Source organism: Suncus etruscus, chromosome 2, assembly GCF_024139225.1.
Source record: "Suncus etruscus isolate mSunEtr1 chromosome 2, mSunEtr1.pri.cur, whole genome shotgun sequence".
Classification (NCBI taxonomy): Eukaryota; Metazoa; Chordata; class Mammalia; order Eulipotyphla; family Soricidae; genus Suncus; species Suncus etruscus.
In genome coordinates, this window is record NC_064849.1 from 131,476,496 (window position 1) to 131,495,811 (window position 19,316).

General features: G+C 38.2%; 1 protein-coding gene across 1 annotated transcript in view; it reads left to right on the top strand.

The window, feature by feature from the left end:
- The window catches only part of LOC126001554 (beta-hexosaminidase subunit beta-like), a 31,813-nt gene extending 15,112 nt beyond the window's left edge, over positions 1–16,701 (top strand). The window contains 8 exon segments of the mRNA XM_049768838.1: positions 3,567–3,696; positions 6,620–6,800; positions 7,536–7,622; positions 10,440–10,512; positions 11,629–11,803; positions 14,801–14,891; positions 15,404–15,508; positions 16,031–16,701. Coding sequence (XP_049624795.1) covers positions 3,567–3,696; positions 6,620–6,800; positions 7,536–7,622; positions 10,440–10,512; positions 11,629–11,803; positions 14,801–14,891; positions 15,404–15,508; positions 16,031–16,091 — 903 coding nt within the window. The 3' untranslated portion in view covers positions 16,092–16,701.
- The last annotated feature ends 2,615 nt before the right edge of the window (positions 16,702–19,316 follow it).

Below are 19,316 nucleotides of genomic sequence, written 5' to 3' on the forward strand. Positions count from 1 at the left end.
TATTATAAATGCTACTATAATTTTATGGTATTATAAAATATAAATCTCTATAAAGATTCAAATATTAAATTTTAGAATTCAAAAGTAGGAGACCCAAAGTGTTCATTATTAACGTAAGGTTAAATAACTATGAAGTGGGGCAGAAGTGATAGCACAGCGGTAGGGCATTTGCCTAGCACGTGGCTGACCTGGAATGGACCTGGGTCCCCACCGTCCTATATGGTCCCCCGAGCCAGGAGAGATTTCTGAGCGCATATTCAGGAGTAACCCCTGAGCACCACTGAGTGTGGCCCCCCACCAAAAAAACAAAAAAACAAAAAATATTTATGAAGTAGCCCAACTATATTAGTTTTAAAGAAAATTATTTTGAATTCTTTAAATGATCTTTTTTTCCCTGAAAGCATGCAGTGAGTCTTATTATATATGAGAACTCTTTCTTAATAAATAGTTGCAGTTTGAAGAGTTTAAATTAACTTTCATAGACTAGAAGATAGAGGAGCAGGTATAACTAGTATAACTAGTAGTAGTATCTACTTGTAATACAAAGATCACAATTGAAATTCCTCAAAACTTCATTACAGTTCAATGTTGCATTAGTATATTTCATTTATTTTGCATAATTTCAAAGTTTTAACTAGGATCTGGAGCGATAGTACAGTGTTTGGTTGCTTTCCCTTGCATACAGTTGGCCCTGGTTCAATCTCCAACATCTTATATGATTCCTTATATGAGCCTGCCAGGAGCGATTTCTGAGTGCAGAACCAGGAGTAACCCCTGAGCATCACCAGGTGTGGCCCAAAATCAAAACAGAACAAACAAAAAATTTGATTAAAGTTATTATGTAGTATATATTGAAATGCTGGATGCACTTATGTTTTTGTTGATTGTGATTTTATTAAGGGAAATTTTTAAACATGAATAGAAGTAAAATAATTAATGTTTTTCATGTATGCGTCGCTCAATTTTATTAATCAGTACCTTCCCAATTAGCATGCTTAAATATCTAACACCATTAAAATTAAATTATGAATGTATGTGTGTGGTGTGAGGGACTCACAATCATATTTATATTTTCAAGTGCTGTTACCTTTCATAAAAATATCTCAACATTATGTGCAAAGATAGGCATACACAGCAATCTTTTAATATGTGTATTAAATTTTTTTGAGTAGGAGTATTTTATTATTTTCCAGCCACTTAATTTTTTCAAATTAATTATTTTGTTATGGACATTAAGGTAACATATTTACAATAGTGTGTTAATGTTTATGACCTTAGTTTATAGTTGCTACACCTCATACTACCATGATGCCCAATACCCTCCACCAATGTCCTTATGTTACTTCTTATTCACCACTTCATTCCCTTGTTCCCCTCAACCTCCTCTTATGAAGACTCCCCTTTACCCCAGTCCTGCTTTTAGTCTGTTTTGTGATCCAGGACCAAAGGCTTATCATTGTTCATTACTGTCTATTTCCTTGTTTTACTTTTGCATAAACCACACAATAGTAATATCAAGTGGTATTTGCCCTTCTTCTGACTTATTTCACTTAATGTGATGTCCTCCGGTTCTTTACAAGATGCAAAACATTGCATAATTTTGCCTTATAGTTGCCAAGTGTTCCATTTTATGTATACATGACACAGCTTCATTATCCATTCATCTGTTGTTGGACACTGGTTTGCTTCCATAGTTTAGCTACTGTTCGAGGTGCTACAAGAGCATTATCTTTAAGAATAAATGTTTTTGTTTTCTTAGGATATGTACCATGAAGAGGTAATGCATATGGAGGCTCCTCTATTTTTTTTAAATATCTATACTGTTTTCATAGAGACTGAAACAAATTACTTTCCTGTCAATAGTGAGTCAAGTTCCTTTTTTTTTAATAATCTTGCCAACATTTGTTATTTCCAGTCTTTTTTTTTATTAAGCCACCATTACTGGTATGAAATTATATCATATTGTCATTTTGATATGTGTATTATTTTTTAAGCTCTAGACTGCCTTTTATTTTTCTTCTAAATTTTATCTTTATTATTAATACCCCAGTTTTTGTTTGGTAATTGTATTTTCACAGTGTCAATATATCTTCTGTCCCCCTGCTTTTAAGGATAGATTAAAAAGTCTTTATTGAATACAAATTTGTCACTGTAATTGTACCGATATTTTCTTCTAGTACATAAAAAATTTATATTCTGTAGCCTTCATAGACTATAGTAATATCATGAGTGCACCTTTGTCTTTAGTTAAAACTAAAACTGAATTTTAATTTTTTTTTTATTTTTATTTTGACCATATTGGCTTACATATCTTTCACAGTAGTATTTTAGGTACATATTAACATTGAATCAGGGGAATTCCCATCACCAAATTTGCACCCCCCATACCCGTTCCCTTCCTGCAACCCATATCTCCCACCATCACCCCCCAGGCTGCTAGAGTAAGTGGTCCCCTCTGTGTCTAGCTTACTACTAGTGATCATATATTTGTTTAGCCCTGGTACCCTCCCTTGTTTCCCCCCTCTTTGAGAGGCGGACTAGATAGTTCGAGTTATGTGGTTTTGTTTGAAAGAAAGAAAAGCAATAGAATGGGGTAAAAAATCAAATAAGCTGAAAATGGGCCGAGTCCTTCTAGAGGCATTTAACCTCAGTAAAACTGAATTTTAAATAATCATGTGACTCAAGGTAATCTTTTTTTTTTTTTTGGTTTTTGGTTTTTGGGCCACACCCGGCGGTACTCAGGGGTTACTCCTGACTGTCTGCTCAGAAATAGCTCCTGACAGGCACGGGGGACCATATAGGACACCGGGATTCGAACCAACCACCTTTGGTCCTGGATCGGCTGCTTGCAAAGCAAACGCCACTGTGCTATCTCTCTGGGCCCAACTCAGGGTAATCTTAAAGAAAATATGTTGGGACTAAGAGATTGTGCGGGCCCAGAGAGATAGCACAGAGGCGTTTGCCTTGCAAGCAGCCGATGCAGGACCAAAGGTGGTTGGTTCGAATCCCGGTGTCCCATATGGTCCCCCGTGCCTGCCAGGAGCTATTTCTGAGCAGACAGCCAGGAGTCACCCCTGAGCACCGCCGGGTGTGACCCAAAAACCAAAAAAAAAAAAAAAAAGAGATTGTGCAACGATGGGTTAGGAGCTTGACTTGTTATGCCAAAAATGCAGGTCACTTTGAGAGCTCCTGAGATTTAGAAAGCTGATTATAGTTCAGTGAGCTTTGAAAAATAAATACCTTTGTTATGTCTGGTTCTATCATTGACAAATGATGTAGAATTCGTTTGAAGTTGTTTCACTTTGGAGTCAAGCATTTCACATCTGAGATAGTATAGGGATATTAGATTGAGATGGTAGATGTCCTGAAACAGAAGTCCTTTGGGAGTGAGAGTTCTCTGGGTAAATCTAGAATGATCCCAAAATATGGTGAGTAAACATCACACGTTACTATTTCATATACTACTGTATTGGAAAAGTCAGTTCTCTGATAGAATGTAAACAGAAGTATTAACTTTCTAGGAAAAATACTCATGAATTTTATATTTTTGTATGTGACTTTTAAAGGGACGCTATTCTTTATCTCATGTGTATACTCAAAATGATGTCCAAATGGTGATTGAGTTTGCTCGGTTACGAGGGATTCGAGTCATACCAGAATTTGACACCCCTGGGCACACACTGTCTTGGGGTAAAGGTAAGGAAGAGTGATTTATAATTAAAAATGGAGCATCTGAAGTTCTGCATCTCTGTGTATGCTTAGTTTGTACTTATTGTGATTTTTATTATCACTAGCACAATTCAAGAACTGGTTGATGTGATTCAACTAAATCTTTTGTCTTTGTTTTGGGCAAGTCATGGTGTTCAGGTACTATCTAATATATACAACCTATGGACAAAAGAAACAGAAACATCATTGCAGATGTAAAACATGGTGAATTTAAAATTTTATTTTCATGATGAGGTAGGTAATGCTGACAATGCTTTTGAAAGTTAAGCAATTTCTAATAAAGTGGGCATTTAGTTGAAATATACAGCAGCAAAGCTTTGAAATTGTTGAGAATCTCTATAAATCAAATTGTTTTGAGGCCAGACAGATAGTACAGAAATTAAAGGCACTTGACTTGCATGAGGCTAACAACCCCCCCACCCCCCCGTTCAGTCCCTAGTGCTGTGTACCACCAGGGTCTGTCTAAACAAAAAGCCTGGGATAACCCCAGAGCATCCAGTGTGCAGTCCAGTAACAGTGGTAGTGGTGGTGGGTAATAAAATAGAGAAACATGGGTTTGAACATTTTTATTGCATTTTATTGCAATGACTGATCTGGGCTAGTTATAAAATCTTATACTCACATTCTATTATTTAATAAGGGACAGTTTTAGTAATAGCCAAAGAATTTTTTGACATTTACATAATTAACTTAATGGACAAAGCACAATAATTTGCATTTATTATTGTTCAATAAACGTTATTGTTAGGTTGTCATGATGGGACTCTTATTGTGTTGTATTAAAAAGTCCTCGATGGTGATGGATGATGATGAGATGGATGAAGAAAGGCCTTTCTCCTCCAGCTCAGACCACACACCTGAAACACCCTCCAGCTGGCAGATATTAGCGTGGAGGTGAGGAAAAGACTCACAGCAATCAGGTTTCAGGAGAATTCAGCTTTATTCAGGGCCCTAGCCAACAGGTGTGGCTTCTATCATAACCTTTTACACTGGATTCATAATCATCCCTGCATTCAACATGTTTCTTCTCCCTCCATCCTGCCAGCTCTCCTTCTCTTCTCCCTTGCTGACTCTCCCTCAATCCATCCTCCAAATCCCCCTTCCTGCCCTTGAGGCAAACCTTTTCTTACCTTCCAAAGACCCCTCTCAGAAATTGGCAGGCCTTACCATCAGGTAAGGTTATGCAGAAGATGAGGATGGGGTGACTTATACCCTTTCTCATTTTTTATTCATTTTTTTATTCATTTTCTGCATAACCTTACCTCATGGTAAGACCTGCCCATTTCTGGGAGGAGTCTTCGAGAGGTATCAAGAGGATTACCTCAGGGGAGGAAGAGGATTTGGTGGATTGATTGAGGGAGATTCAGCAAGAGAGGAGAAGGAGAGCTGGCAGGATGGAGGGAAAAGAAACATGTTGATTGCAGGGCTGATTAAGGATCCAGCATAAAAGGTTATGATAGAAGCCACACCTGTTGGCTAGGGCCCTGAATAAAGCTGATGTCTCCTGAAACCTGATTGCTGTGTCTTATCCTCGTGGCTACCCTGAACCCTCAGACCCACCGGCTGTGGGGGTTGCAGATGCTTGGCCAGGGTGGAAGAGAAAGGCCCTCTCACCCTCCATCATCATCCACCTCCATCCAGGACTTAATTATTAATGTTATTCTACATTATTGTAGGAAATCTTACAGGACAGTGACAGGTTGCAGGGGAAACAGAATGATGGCATGCATAGAAGATTGTAAGAAGGGGCTGAAGCAGTGGCACAAGCAGTAAGGTGTCTGCCTCACCCACACTAGCCTAGGATAGACTGCAGTTGGATCCCCCTGCGTCCCATATGGTCCTCCAAGCCAGGAACAATTTCTGAGCACATAGACAGGAGTAACCCCTCAGCATCACTGAGTATGGCCCAAAAAGCAAAAAAAAAAAAAAAAAAAAAAAAGATTGTAAGGAGCTGAGAGACATTCCTGAAAATAAGATCCAGAGACCTTTGAGATTGATTGACTATGAGTGAATAGCTACAGACTGGTAGGATCCTACTACTCAGTCAGAATATACAAAGGAGATGAATCTATAAAAGAATCTTAAGAAAAATAGGAACAAGAATTTTAAAAATAATTTTTAGCGAGTGATCACAGTTTACAGTAGAATTGAAATTATTTTCACTTTCAGAGCTGGTTATGTATTTCACCAGTGTCAAGATACTTCCATCACTGTCTACACAATTACCTCCATCACCTCTCTACACATTAGCTTCCTCAGCTCCCAATAATAGTGATTATTCATGTCTTACTATTTATTTCCACTAGGAATTGTCTCATTTTTGCTTCTGTACATATTGCATAAGAGCAAACTCATTCGATATTTGTCTTTTATTTTGAGAATTATCATTTTGTTGGATTTTATTTGAAGTGTAAGTAAGATGTAAGTAGGGTTTATGTAAGATACTATTTCAGAGAGGCTCTGATCATCTTAGAGAAGCTGGTGAAAGTGGAAATGGCAAGGTAAAGGGATAAGATTCAGCAAAGAATTCCCCTTCATTTGGGACTGGAGATATAGTATAGCAGGATAGGCACTTACCTTGCACACAACTGACCCAGGTTTGATCTGTGGCATCCTAATTGGTCTCCTGAGCACTGCCAAGATTAATTTCCGAGTGCAGATCCAAGAGTAACACCCAAGGTATTACTGAGTATGGATCACTCCTCACCCAAAAAAAGAATCCCCCCGCATCTTATTTGGAAGATGTGTTAATCACTCAGTAAACATGCTTATCTTTTTCTATGCCAAATAAATCTTCACACAATTCAACTGATATAAAAACACATGTGAAACATCAGGTATTTTTAATGAAAGCATCTTTGCAGAAAATAATCTCCATGTTTTCTTACAGGTCAGAAAAACCTCCTGACTCCATGCTATAGTGAGGAGGTGCCATCTGGGACGTTTGGACCTATAAATCCTATCTTGAATTCAACTTACAGCTTCATTTCTGATTTTTTTGCTGAAATTAGTGAAGTGTTTCCAGATGAATTTATGCATGTGGGTGGAGATGAAGTAGATTTCACTTGTTGGTATGACAGTTGTTGGTATTAAAATTACCTTCTTCTCAAATCTCTAATTCTATTCCATCCCAAAGTATAGGTCTAGAGGGATCCAGTGGAAAGGAGACATTTTTGGTAACTTTTGCAGGGTTCAACTTAGCAAAACTGGAAGTGGTATACTTTTGTAGAATGCACACCTGGGTGATAAACCAAAGTTAAGGCTCTTAGAAGAGTTGAGACGTAGAATTAAATGGAAATGTCTGTATTGAATAAAAGAACTTTAGTGAAAGACAGTAAGAAATATATGGGGGGGGAGAGAGGCTGAGGAAATGAAAGACTATTCAGAGAAGTTATCTGGGATAAAGTTAACACATAATCCAGTTTTTATTTTCATTTAATTGCCTTAAAATCTCTCTCTTTAGTTTTTGGGCCATACCTGTAGTACTTAGGGGTTAAACTGACTCTGCCTGGGTTAACTTCTGGAAGTTCTCAGCAGACCACATGTGGCGCTGGAAATTGAACTAGGGTCACCTACATGCAAGTTAAATTCATTTATTTCTTTGTTGTCTCTTTTGAAAAGAATTTCATATGTAATCATTATAATTTAGATAACATGTTTTCTAATACATATTCAGTTTTTAGGTTATTTTCATTCGATACAAACTTAGTAGTTTTTAATCTTCACAAGTGATGTATATTTTCTGCTTTATACACATGGGATATATCAAACTGTGAAATGTAATTTTAGCCTCTGTTTTTTCAAAGGCAGTCCAATCCTGAAATTGAAGCTTTTATGAAAAGCAGTGGCTTTGAGAAAGATTTCAAAAAATTAGAATCGTTCTATCTTGAAAGGTAAGTTACTTGAATGCTAGCTTCAGTGGTTACTTTAGTGGCTTTTAGAAAAAAGTCTTTACTATTATTTTGGTCGATGTTGTTGTTTTTGATGTTGTTTTTACATTTTTCCACCCTTGGACAAAAGTATATGGTAGAAAATCAGACAAAAGTTTGGTGGCGGTAGAAAGTGTGGAGAGTGGGCTTGCTCATCAAACATGTTTCTCCCTTGAACATGTATCTTACTTCCTGTCTTAATGTCTCTTTGTTTGCTATTTCCACTCTGGAGAAGCCTGTGTTCTGTCTTGAACATGTACTTCTTCCATCCTCTTCCCTCTCATCTTTCTAAATAAGTTTCAATAAAACATTCTTGATTCTTAAAAAAAAAAAAAAAGTAAAAGAAAGTGTGGTAGAATGTGTTAAAAAAAAAAGGAGTTGTAGTAACATTGCTTGATTTTGCTGAGTAACATGGTGTAGTAAAGACTCTTGCAATAAGAGCTGAATGGTGGGATAACAGTTCTAAGAACTGTTATTTGTTATTTGTTATCTAAGAACTGTTATCTGCTCAGGACAGAGCAATAGTACAGGGGATATCACATGCCCTGGTGCCCAGACATTCCTAAAGCCCTCTAGGAGTGATCCCTGAGTGCAGAGTCAGGATTAAGTCCTGACCACATCATGGTGCTGTCCTTGCACCAAAAAAGGAGAAGGAGAGGAGGAGGAGGAGGAGGAGGAGGAGGAGGAGGAGGAGGAGGAGGAGGAGGAGGAGGAGGAGGAGGAGGAGGAGGAGGAGGAGGAGGAGGAGGAGGAGGAGGAGGAGGAGGAGGAAGACAATGCAATATCCTGCTTACTCTGCAGTGTCTCTCCTCACTCACAATCTAGTACTAAGATTCCTTCCCCATTGCTGGAGCACTTCTTATACTGTCAATCTGGGCTGGACAATGTGGTACTACAACCACAAGTGATTATATGAATTAAAATTATTTTGCCGTGTTAACAGTTGTCTGCAGCATTATGTCTATGTAGACTACATGTTCAACCCCAAGGGATTAGTTTCTCTCAACTGTTCCCTCTGACCTATTTTACACTCCTCATCCTGCTTCTGGACTTCAAGAGTTTCCAGTTTGACTGTTGTTAAGGAAAGTACAAGAAGGAAAGGAAAATGTGCTTTCAGTTTCAGTCACATTTGTTACACTTTAAGTGTCCAACAGGCAGGGAAGGTTAGTGGGTACAAATTGGAAAGTGGTGATAAAAAATGGTTCCGGAGCGATAGCGCAGCGGTAGAGCGTATGCCTTGCACGGGGCTGACCCAGGATGGATCTCGTTTCGATCCCCGGTGCCCCATATGATCCCCCAAGCCAGGAGCGATTTCTGAGGCAGGGGTTTTCAAACTACAGCCAGCGGGCCACGTATTGTATTTATTCTCATTTTGTTTCTTCACTTCTTTTTTTTTTTTTTTAATCTTTTTTTTTTGTTTTTTTGGGCCACACCCGGTAACACTCAGGGGTTACTCCTGGTTATGTGCTCAGAAGTTGCTCCTGGCTTGGGGGACCATATGGGACACCGGAGGATCGAACCGCGGTCCGTCCAAGGCCAGCGCAGGCAAGGCAGGCACCTTACCTTTAGCGCCACCGCCCGGCCCCTGTTTCTTCACTTCTAAATAAGATATATGCAGTGTGCATAGAAATTTGTTCATAATTTTTGTTTTTACTATAATCTGGCCCTCCAACAGTCTGAAGGACAGTGAACTGGCCCCCTGTTTAAAAAGTTTGAGGACCCCTGGATAGCCCCTGAGCGTCACCAGGTGTGGCCTCCCCCCCAAAAAAATAACAAAAACAGAAAAACAAACAATGGTTCCATCATTCTGCTCCAGGAGAGGATTTGACATACTATTTACACAAAATTCTTTAATCTTAATTTCTTTAATTTTATGAAAAGCTTGGCATGTTGAGGGCCGGAGAGATAGCGTGGAGGTAGGGCATTTGCCTTGCATGCAGAAGGGCGGTGATTCGAATCCCGGCATCCCATATGGTCCCCCCGAGTCTGTCAGGAGCGACTTCTGAGTGTAGAACCAGGAGTAACCCCTAAGCGCTGCTGGGTGTGACCCAAAAACCAAAAGAAAAGAAAAAAAAAGTAAAGTCAAGTCTCTGAAGTGCACTCAACCAACACACACAACTCATCAGTCACTCTCCACCTGGAATGGCCGGGGTGTGACCAGATGTGTGCATAGATAAGAAACAGGTGGGGGACCGGAGAGATACCGTAGAGGTAGGGCGTTTGCTTTGCATGCAGAAGGACAGTGGTTCGAATCCCGGCATCCCATATGATTCCCCCCAACTCTCCGAGCCTGCCAGGAGCGATTTCTGAGCGTAGAGCCAGGAGTAATCCCTGAGTGCTGCCGGGTGGGACCCAAAAACCAAATAAATAAATAAAAGTATGGCTCTATGCTCAGAAATCGCTCCTGGCAGGCTCAAAGGACCATATGGGATGCCGGGATTCGAACCACCTTAGTACTGCGTTTAAGGCAAATGCCTTACTGCTGTGCTATCTCTCTGGCCCCTAGATTATACTTTCTGCCATGGAATCAGCACAAGTTGCTGATTTTCAGACTTCTGTGAGTTTCTGTGTGAATGGGGTAGATGCAACTCATTTATTTAACAAAAGACAAATTGTTCAGTTAAGTGAGTTTCTGTGTCACATGATGAGTTACGGGTCCCCACCTACTTCAGATGTTTCAGCAAAAGTCATTGTTCTAATTCTTAACAGAAACTAACTACATACTTTAAATGTAGTGTTAATCATGTCATCTGAAATAATTGGTGTTTCCTCTAATGGCAGGCTTTTGAACATTGTTTCAAGCAAAAAGAAAAAATCCATAGTCTGGCAAGATGTTTTCGATAATAAAGATAAGGTAAGAGATTTACTGGATCCATATAGCCCAAAAGTATTAATGTTATTATATCTTGAATGGCAGGCACACAAATGAAACCTTTTTCAACATTATGGGAGATTACCTATTCTTTCCTTTGAAGTTTTGTCAGGTGAAAGCTGTAAACTGACCAGTAATAATGTTACATATTACCTTCCTTTACTTCACTCTTAAGTATAATTATTGTTCACAAGTTGACTCACTTTGAAATAAGTTTCTTTCCCAGAACATCTGATAATCAGATAAGAAGGGATGAGTTTTCAGGGCCTGGAGTTTTAGATGCAGTAGATAGGGCTTTTGCCTTGCGAGTTTCTAACCTGGCTTCAATCACTTACTTCCCATATGGTTTCCTGAGCAATTCCAGGAGTAACTCCTGAGTGCAGAGCTAGGAATAATCTCTCAGACCCACCAGGTACGGCCCAAAACCAAACCTAAATAAAAACAGTGAATGCATCTTTATTACTATTAAGGTAATTTTTTTTGTAAATAAATCCATCAATCTTTATTTGTTAATCTTTTAATAATACATGACCTTTCTCACTGATGGCAAAAATTCTTTATTTTTCTTTGGGACAACTGTTAATTTTCTTGTATGTTATTACTAATCTTCCCAAAAGATAAATGACATTTTATCAATTTGGGGGAGGGGGCTCGTTTTTGTTTTTGAGTCATACCTAGCATTGTTCAGGTTGCTCCTGGTTCTGTACTCAGGAGTCACACCTGGTGGTACTCAGGGGACCATATGGATGTCTGGGATCATACCAGGTCACCACTTGCAAGGCAAGATAGTACTCACTGTACTATCACTCCAGCCCATTTTTCAATTTTCTAAAGTGTTATATATTATTATGCCAAAATAGATTTAGCACCTTTATTAACATCACATTTACATATGATGTTAAATTTAAAAATCTAGCATTAAGGTTGTCTCTTCTAAATTTTAGTCCTTACAATGAATAACCTTTGGAAATAACGATAGAAAAGGGGAAGGAAGAGGATTTGTGAAGAATTATAGAAAGTCATATGCTGAGCCTTAAGCTTCACTTTCCTATTTTGTACTATTAGGTCTAATATTAATTATAATTTGTAACTTCATAGCTTCAGCCAGGCACAGTGGTTCAAGTATGGCGAATGGAAAAATATTCTGATCATGAAGCTGATGTCACAGCAGCTGGCTTCCAAGTGATTCTTTCTAGCCCCTGGTACTTAGATTATATCAGTTATGGACAAGATTGGAGAAATTATTACAAAGTGGATCCTCTTGACTTTAGTGGTAAGTAAACAGCACTTATTTCCTTAGGCTTATTCTTTTTCTTCCCTACTGCACCCTCCGCCATGAAATTTTACCAAGGTATTATCTAGTCACTGTCTCTTAACTTAATCCATATCTGAGTATCTTAAAAAGGAATGCCTTAGTGTCACTCTTAACTTTGTTACATATGTATGTTACATTTTATGGACATACATATTACATGTAAATGTACATTAACTTTGTGAAATAAGCAGTTTTCTTATATAAAAAGACTAAAAAATTGTTTATCTTTTGAAGTTTTGTGAAATAAGTGTTCAAGACAAAAGATAAACAAAGTAAAAAACCACAGCAGCACGTATTAATTTTAAAAGTAAATGTCAAAAAGGTAAATCCAGTGGTACAATGAATAAGAAAATCTCTTCAACAACTGACCTAAATGTTATAGATATGGGTAGTTTAATAAAGTAAATATATCAAATGTAAATTAAGTAATACAGAAAGGAAGAATAATGAAATAAAATGTAAGCACTAAGGGAGTTTTTACCAAAGGAATCAAATTATGAAAATAGTCCAGACAGTGACTATAGAAAATTCAATAGAGAGTCTAAATTACAGAGAACAAAATAAGTGAACTTGAAGATAAAATTTCAGAAATGAACCAAATCAAATAAAAGAAAGAAAGAAGACTTAAAAAATATTAAGGGGCTGGAGTGATAGCACAGCAGGCAGAGTGTTGGCCTTGCATACGGCCGACCCGTGTTCAATCTCCAGCATTTCATATGGTCCCCCAAGTCTGTCAGGAGTGATTTCTGAGTGCAGAGCCAGGAGTACCACCTGAGTGTCATTGGGTGTGGCCCAAAAACTAAAAAATAAAGTAAATAAATACAAATTAAAATAAGTAAGACACCATGCAAGTAATTAGACTTTGTCAGGAAAGGTATATTAGGATTATGGAATACTAGAAAATGAAGATAACCTAATAAAAGAAATAAAGGCTGAAAATTTTCTTTTTTTATTTAATAATATCTTTATTTAAACACCATATTACAAGCATGATTTTAGATGGGTTTCAGTCATAAAAAGAGCACCTCCCCTCCTTCCCACCACCACTGTCCTCATCTCCCTCCTCCCCCCTCCCCTACCTATATTCAAGACAGGCATTTTACTTCTCTCTCTCATTAACATTGTCATGGTAGTTGTTAGTGTAGTTATTTCTCTGACTGCACTCACCACTCTTTGTGGTGAGCTTCATATCATGAGCCAGTCTTTCCAGCTCTCATCTATGGGTATTATTACAATAATGTCTTTTATTTTTCTTAAATCCCAGAAATAAGAGAGAATATTTTGTGTGGGTCTCTCTCCCTCTGACTTATTTCACTCAGCATAATAGTTTCCATGTCCATCCACGTATAGGAAAATTTCATGACCTTCATCTCTCCTGGTGGCTGCATTCCATTGTGATATGTACCACAGAAGACTCTCTAAACCTAATAAAATTTAAGAAGATAAAAGAATTTCAAAATTCAGCTTTATAAAAACACAAGGTTAATGATCAGAAGTGGACATTATAAAACATATAATGCTGGTAAAGAAAAAAAGTAGCAGGAAAATCACCTTAGGCAAAGATATACTTGAGATTGAAGCACAGTGGGTAGGGTATTTGTGTTTCCCTTTTACTTTTTTATTGGGGGGGCACACCAGGTGACACTCAGGGGTTACTCCTGGGTATGCACTCAGAAATCGCTCCTGGCTTGGGGGACCATATGGATGCCTGGGGACCAAACCGAGGTCCGTCCTAGGTCAGCCAGAAGCAAGGCAAGTGCCCTACCGCTGTGCCACCGCTCTGGCCCCAGATTTATTGATTTCTATGTCTTGAGTCACACCCAGCAGTGCTCAGGACTTACTTCTGGCTCACTGCTCAGGAATTATTTCTGGTGGGGCTCAGGGGATTATATGTACTGAGGTAGTTCTAACCCAGGCTGGCTACATATTAGGCAAACACCCTACCTGCTGTACTATCTCTCCAGCTCTGGGAAATACATCTTAAAGGCACACTGGCCTGTCACATCACACAATTGATGAAAACTTGTAACAAAAAGAATTGAAAACAATATATGTGGGCAGGAAGTAGAGAAAAAGGAACTGCGGTACCCTGGAATAGAACTGTCTCAGACTGAGGAAAACAGGTGGAGAATGTTTTAAAAAGTAAAAGGGACCAGAGCAATAGCGCAGTAGTAGGGTGTTAGCCTTGCACGCAGCTGACCCAGGACCGACCTCGGTTAGATCCCTGGCCCCATATGGGCCCCTCAAGCCAGGAGTGATTTCTGAGCACATAGCCAAGAGTAATCCCTAAGTCTAACCCGGTGTGCCCCCCCCCCCCACCAAATAAAAAAGTAAGAGGGAAATACCATATGATCCTACAATACCACTTTTGGAATTTATCTGAAGACGAGTGAAAGAGGTTCTTGTGCTCCTTTGTTCATGGAATCAACCCAAATGCCTGCTGATATGACTAGATAGAAAATGCATATTCTCAATGGAATATTACTCTGCCTGGGTGCCATCTGGGATAAAATGAAAGAAACTTGAATTGATTGTGCTAAATGGAAACAGGAAGAAAGTGAAAGACCAGTATCATATGTTCTCACCACATGTGGATTATAAAATAACTAATGCAAACCAACTAGAAAAAACAGTAAAGCTGAGTCCAAAACTCACTAAATCTATGCTAGCTACTAGAGGGAAAGGGATGATTGGATGGGAGAAACATGTAGGAGGGGGTTTTTTGTGGTGAGAAGAACTGGTACCTGAGTTAAATTTCATATTCAGACTTGTTATGCCCACCCCTTTAGTCAACGTCAATAGGTCATGACCCCCTTTTTTTGGCTACAACCACAAAAGTTGTGCTGACTCTAGGAGAGAATATTGCCCAAGGGTAACTATAAAAACAATCACTATTGCTTTGTATATAAATTGTGAGCTCTCACTACTTAATTGACATCAATGATTTTTATGTAGGTTCTCAGGAACAGAAACAGCTTGTCATTGGTGGAGAAGCCTGTCTGTGGGGAGAATATGTGGATGGAACTAACCTCACTCCAAGATTATGGTATGTGTTTGGAAATAATGGAATTTATATATTTTAGCTTTCCCTCCTTCCCTCCCTCCCTCTCTCCCTCCCTCCCCCTCTCCCTCCCTCCCTCCCTCCCTCCTCCCTCCTTCCTCCTTCCCTCCCTCCCTTCCTTCCTTCCTTCCTTCCTTCCTTCCTTCCTTCCTTCCTTCCTTCCTTCCTTCCTTCCTTCCACATTTGGTGGTACACAGGGCTTACTTCTGACTCTAACCTCAGAATTACTTCTGGCAGACTCAAGAGTCCACATGTGGTACTTGGGATTAAACCCAGCTCCAGCATGTTTTAGAAAAATGCTTATATATATATATTATTTAACAAATAAAGTTCTCATTAGACAAATGCTTTACCAGCTATACTATCTCTCTTCAGGTCCAGCTTTCCTTTTCTGTCCAAGTAGGAAAACACCAGATTTTGCCTCTGATGTTTGACTTAGATATTTTCCTAAGAAAACATAAATCCAAACTTTATAAGGGTTGTGGTTCTAATTTTAGGCCTCGGGCAAGTGCAGCTGGTGAGAGACTCTGGAGTAACGAAAATGTCCGAGATTTAACTGATGCCTATGATAGACTGACAGCTCACCGCTGCAGGATGGTCAGGTAGGAAAACACCAATATTTCAAGCTAAGACGTTGTAAAATCAAAATTTATTTTTTCCTTTCTGGGCCATACCCTGCAGTGCTCAGACTCTGCACTCAGGAATCGCTCCTGATGGTACTTGGGACCATTTAGGATGCCAGAGATTGAATCCAAACCCACCATGTCAAAGCAAGCACCCTACCAGTTGTACTGTCTCTCTGGCTCCTAGGAAGTGCTTTTAACCTTCTTTAGTATTTGCAAGTTTCTCGAACTTTTTGAATTTCACTACTTATAGAAATAGCAACTTAAATGTTTAAAATTTGGAAGCATTTTTTATAGGTCTGAAATACCTATGTAATATTTGGGATTATACATAATTTTAATGTATTAATACAATTCATATTTATGTAATTCATTTTTCTAAATCTTTTCTGATTGATTAATGCTATGATTTAGTGATTCTGATTGAAATAATTTAACATGGAGATGAGTTTTATCAATATAAATATCTTTTATTCAAAATGGTTTCTTTTATTTCTTCAGGCGTGGAATTGCCGCACAACCGCTTTATGTTGGATATTGTGATCATCAGCTTAACGTGTAAAAATGAAAGGAATAAAAACATAATCATGGGAAAAGTACCCATTGTACTTTCTACTATAACATCATTTTGAAATTATGTAAACTGCTTTTTAATAAAGCTTATTGATTGAATCTCTAACTTTTTATCTATTTTATATATAGCCTTTTATACTATCTTTTCAATAGTGTTTAATATTATGCACCAGGCTAGGTCTTTATTAGTAACAGTACCAAATATGTAGAAACATAATGTAATTTAAGTACAACCAGTTTATCTTTTGGCTGTTATCAGGAAAGATAATACATAACTATGTGACTTAAAAAAAATGGTGAGGGCCAGAAGGTCTGGTTCAGGATATGAAGCTTACCACAAAGAGTGGTAAGTGCAGTTAGAAAAATAACTACACTAACAACTACCATGACAATATTAATGAGTAGGAGAAGTAGAATGCCTGCCTCGAATACAGGCAAAGGGTGGGGAGGAGGGAGATAGAGGGCATCAGTGGTGGGAATGTTGCACTGGTGAAGGGGGCTGTTCTTTGTATAACTGAAACCAAACTACAATCGTGTTTGTAATCATGGTGTTTAACTAAAGACATTAAAAAAAAATAAAACAATGTGACTAATTTCAAGCATAATTTTACCTTTCCCCCCCCCCCACACAAGAACATAGAAACAGTAGTGTGGATATTTAAAGATACAGACCACCGTCTCAAAGACGCCCTGGCCTTTCCTGTTCTTCCAGTGCACTCAGTGCTGTCCTGTGGTAGATGAGACTACTGGGGAAAATGACCATGATCACCAGCTAACAATAGTAAAAAATAGGAGAAGTGCTCGGAAGGAAAATGTGACCATTTAGTCAGTGCTATATTTCAGCACAGCATAACTCATCCTTTAAGGAGAAATGGAAACTAGTCCCCACACTAATATCCCCTGCATGTCCACATTGAATACCCTAAATCCTTATTTTTCCTGTGGTTGAAATATATTGTACCACCTAAAATCACTGAAGCTTTTTTGAGTAACTATTTTATTTATCAATATAGTCCTGTTATTAATACTGAACATGTAGTTTCAGTTGTAAATGTCATAACTTGTGGTAAGGGAACAAATCTAGTCACAACTTAGTTGTCTTGAGTCATGTCTGGAAGAAAAGCATGTATACTGCCAATGAGAACTGGAATAGCCAGTATGAAGAACAGTATAGAATTTCCTCAAAATTTTTAAAACAGCTCAGCTGAATAAAACCCTGTATTTGCAACACATTAGTGAACCAAGAAGGTATTATTTTCACTGGAAGCCAGAAGGGTCATGCAGTCATAGATTCTGCTAGGTAAGGAAAGTTAGATGCTTCCTACATGCAGTTATTTGCCCCTGCAAATAACTCTTCCCCACCCCTAACCCCAACATGTCCTCAAATATCATATAGGATACAAGGTGCATGTGCATTCATATTTAGTCAATCTTTAGGGCTCTCCACTAAGATTTCTGCTTTTTAAATCCTATCTCATTATTATTGGAGAAATAAAAGGTAAACACATGAGATTTCACTCATAGGCAGTCATACAAAAACAAAAAAAAATTGACTAAATAAAATAATGAAATTGTACACCTTAACGGAACAGTAATGATACGAAGGGAAGAGAGCTGAGTAAGTTGGCCAAAAGTTGTCAATTTTATGATGGCAGAAATTAGATGCGATAATCAGAATGAAGTGCAGACACTTGCTACTTTTAATAGATGGACATATATGCATCCAAACTATTACAGATTCATGTTTTTTTTAATAATTTTTAATTTGACCAAAGTGAGTTACTAGTCTTTCACAGTAATATTTAAGGTACATAGTGACAATAAATCAGGGTCATTCCCATCTCCAGTGTTGCCCTCCCTCTACCCCTGTTCCCAGCATGTGTCCCATATCTCCCTCGTTTGCCCCTGAACTGCCAGTGTAACTGCTCCCCTCTGTGTATAGCTTGTTGTAGATTGGGTATTGATTCTGTTGTCATTGACTTTGGGTTTTATGTTTGAGTGTGATCATTTTTTATTTCCATTCAATGTTCATAAGACTGGTCCTGGTACCCTCCATTTTTCCTCCCTCCTCAATTCATGAGGCAGAAAAAGTTAATTAAAGTTATGTGGTTATGTTGGAAAATAAAAACTGGGAGGATTCCATCTAGAAGTTATAAATATCAATTTAAAAGAAGAAAGGGGAAAAAAAGAAGAAAAACAAAACAAAAAAGCAAATAGACAGCACCTACAAAAAAAAAAAAAAAAGCACCCAGCAGGGCCTCGTTGTGCAACTGTAACTTGTCTGACTTCAAAAAAAAAGCACCCAGCTACTAAAAACAACCACCATCATATAATAACCACGAGAATAAAAGAAAATAAAAAATTAAAATAATAAAAAAGAAGAAAGAAAAATAGAAAAGAGAAGAAAAAGAGAAAAATAATAAAAAATAAAGGAAGAAGGGCTGGTGTGGCAAAGTTTTGTGCTTCCTTTTTTCTTTTTTCTTTTTTGCATAAGCACAGTAAGTATTGGGGAAATTAGAAAGGGAATTCCCTTGGCCTAAGAGATACCCTTGAAGCACACTGTCATGGGAACAACTACAGGCTCCATACACACTCATTATCACACCCCAAGGTCTTTTTATGGTGCCAGGAAACTTTCACCTTAGTTGTGGATAATAACATCAGGCCTCTGTAGCTAGAAATATTGGTATACAAATTCATGTTATTTCAAATCTTCAAATATGCATAGACTGAGGGCTGCCACAAATAATATATGTTGCTTACAGGAATACACATTAAACTGACTGTATTATTTAATATATCTTAAATGGAGCTGGGCATACCCTATTTCAGATACTGAAACACTTATATCAATGTCCTCAAAAGAGTCAAATATGCTTTTCTCAGTGAACCCAAAAGGCCTGTTCTAATAGGTTCTATCATGGAAGGAGGAGTAAATGATCAAGGCAGTGCTTGCTGCCTGGAAGAAGCTGTTCCCATTATTTAGAAATTTCAGTGAAATGCAGTAAGGCCCTGGAGGCTGAGAAGTAGTTCCTGTCACATGTCAGTGCTTGTCCCTTGATCTTTTTTTATAAGAAGTATCAGTTTCCTCATTTTTATAGGAACAAAAATAATGTAGTTTCGTGGATATTATCTCTAGAAATTTTAGCTTTTTACTCTCAGATAGTATCCTTGTTAAGTGGAATCTTCCCCTACTCTGCCTTGATGCTTCATA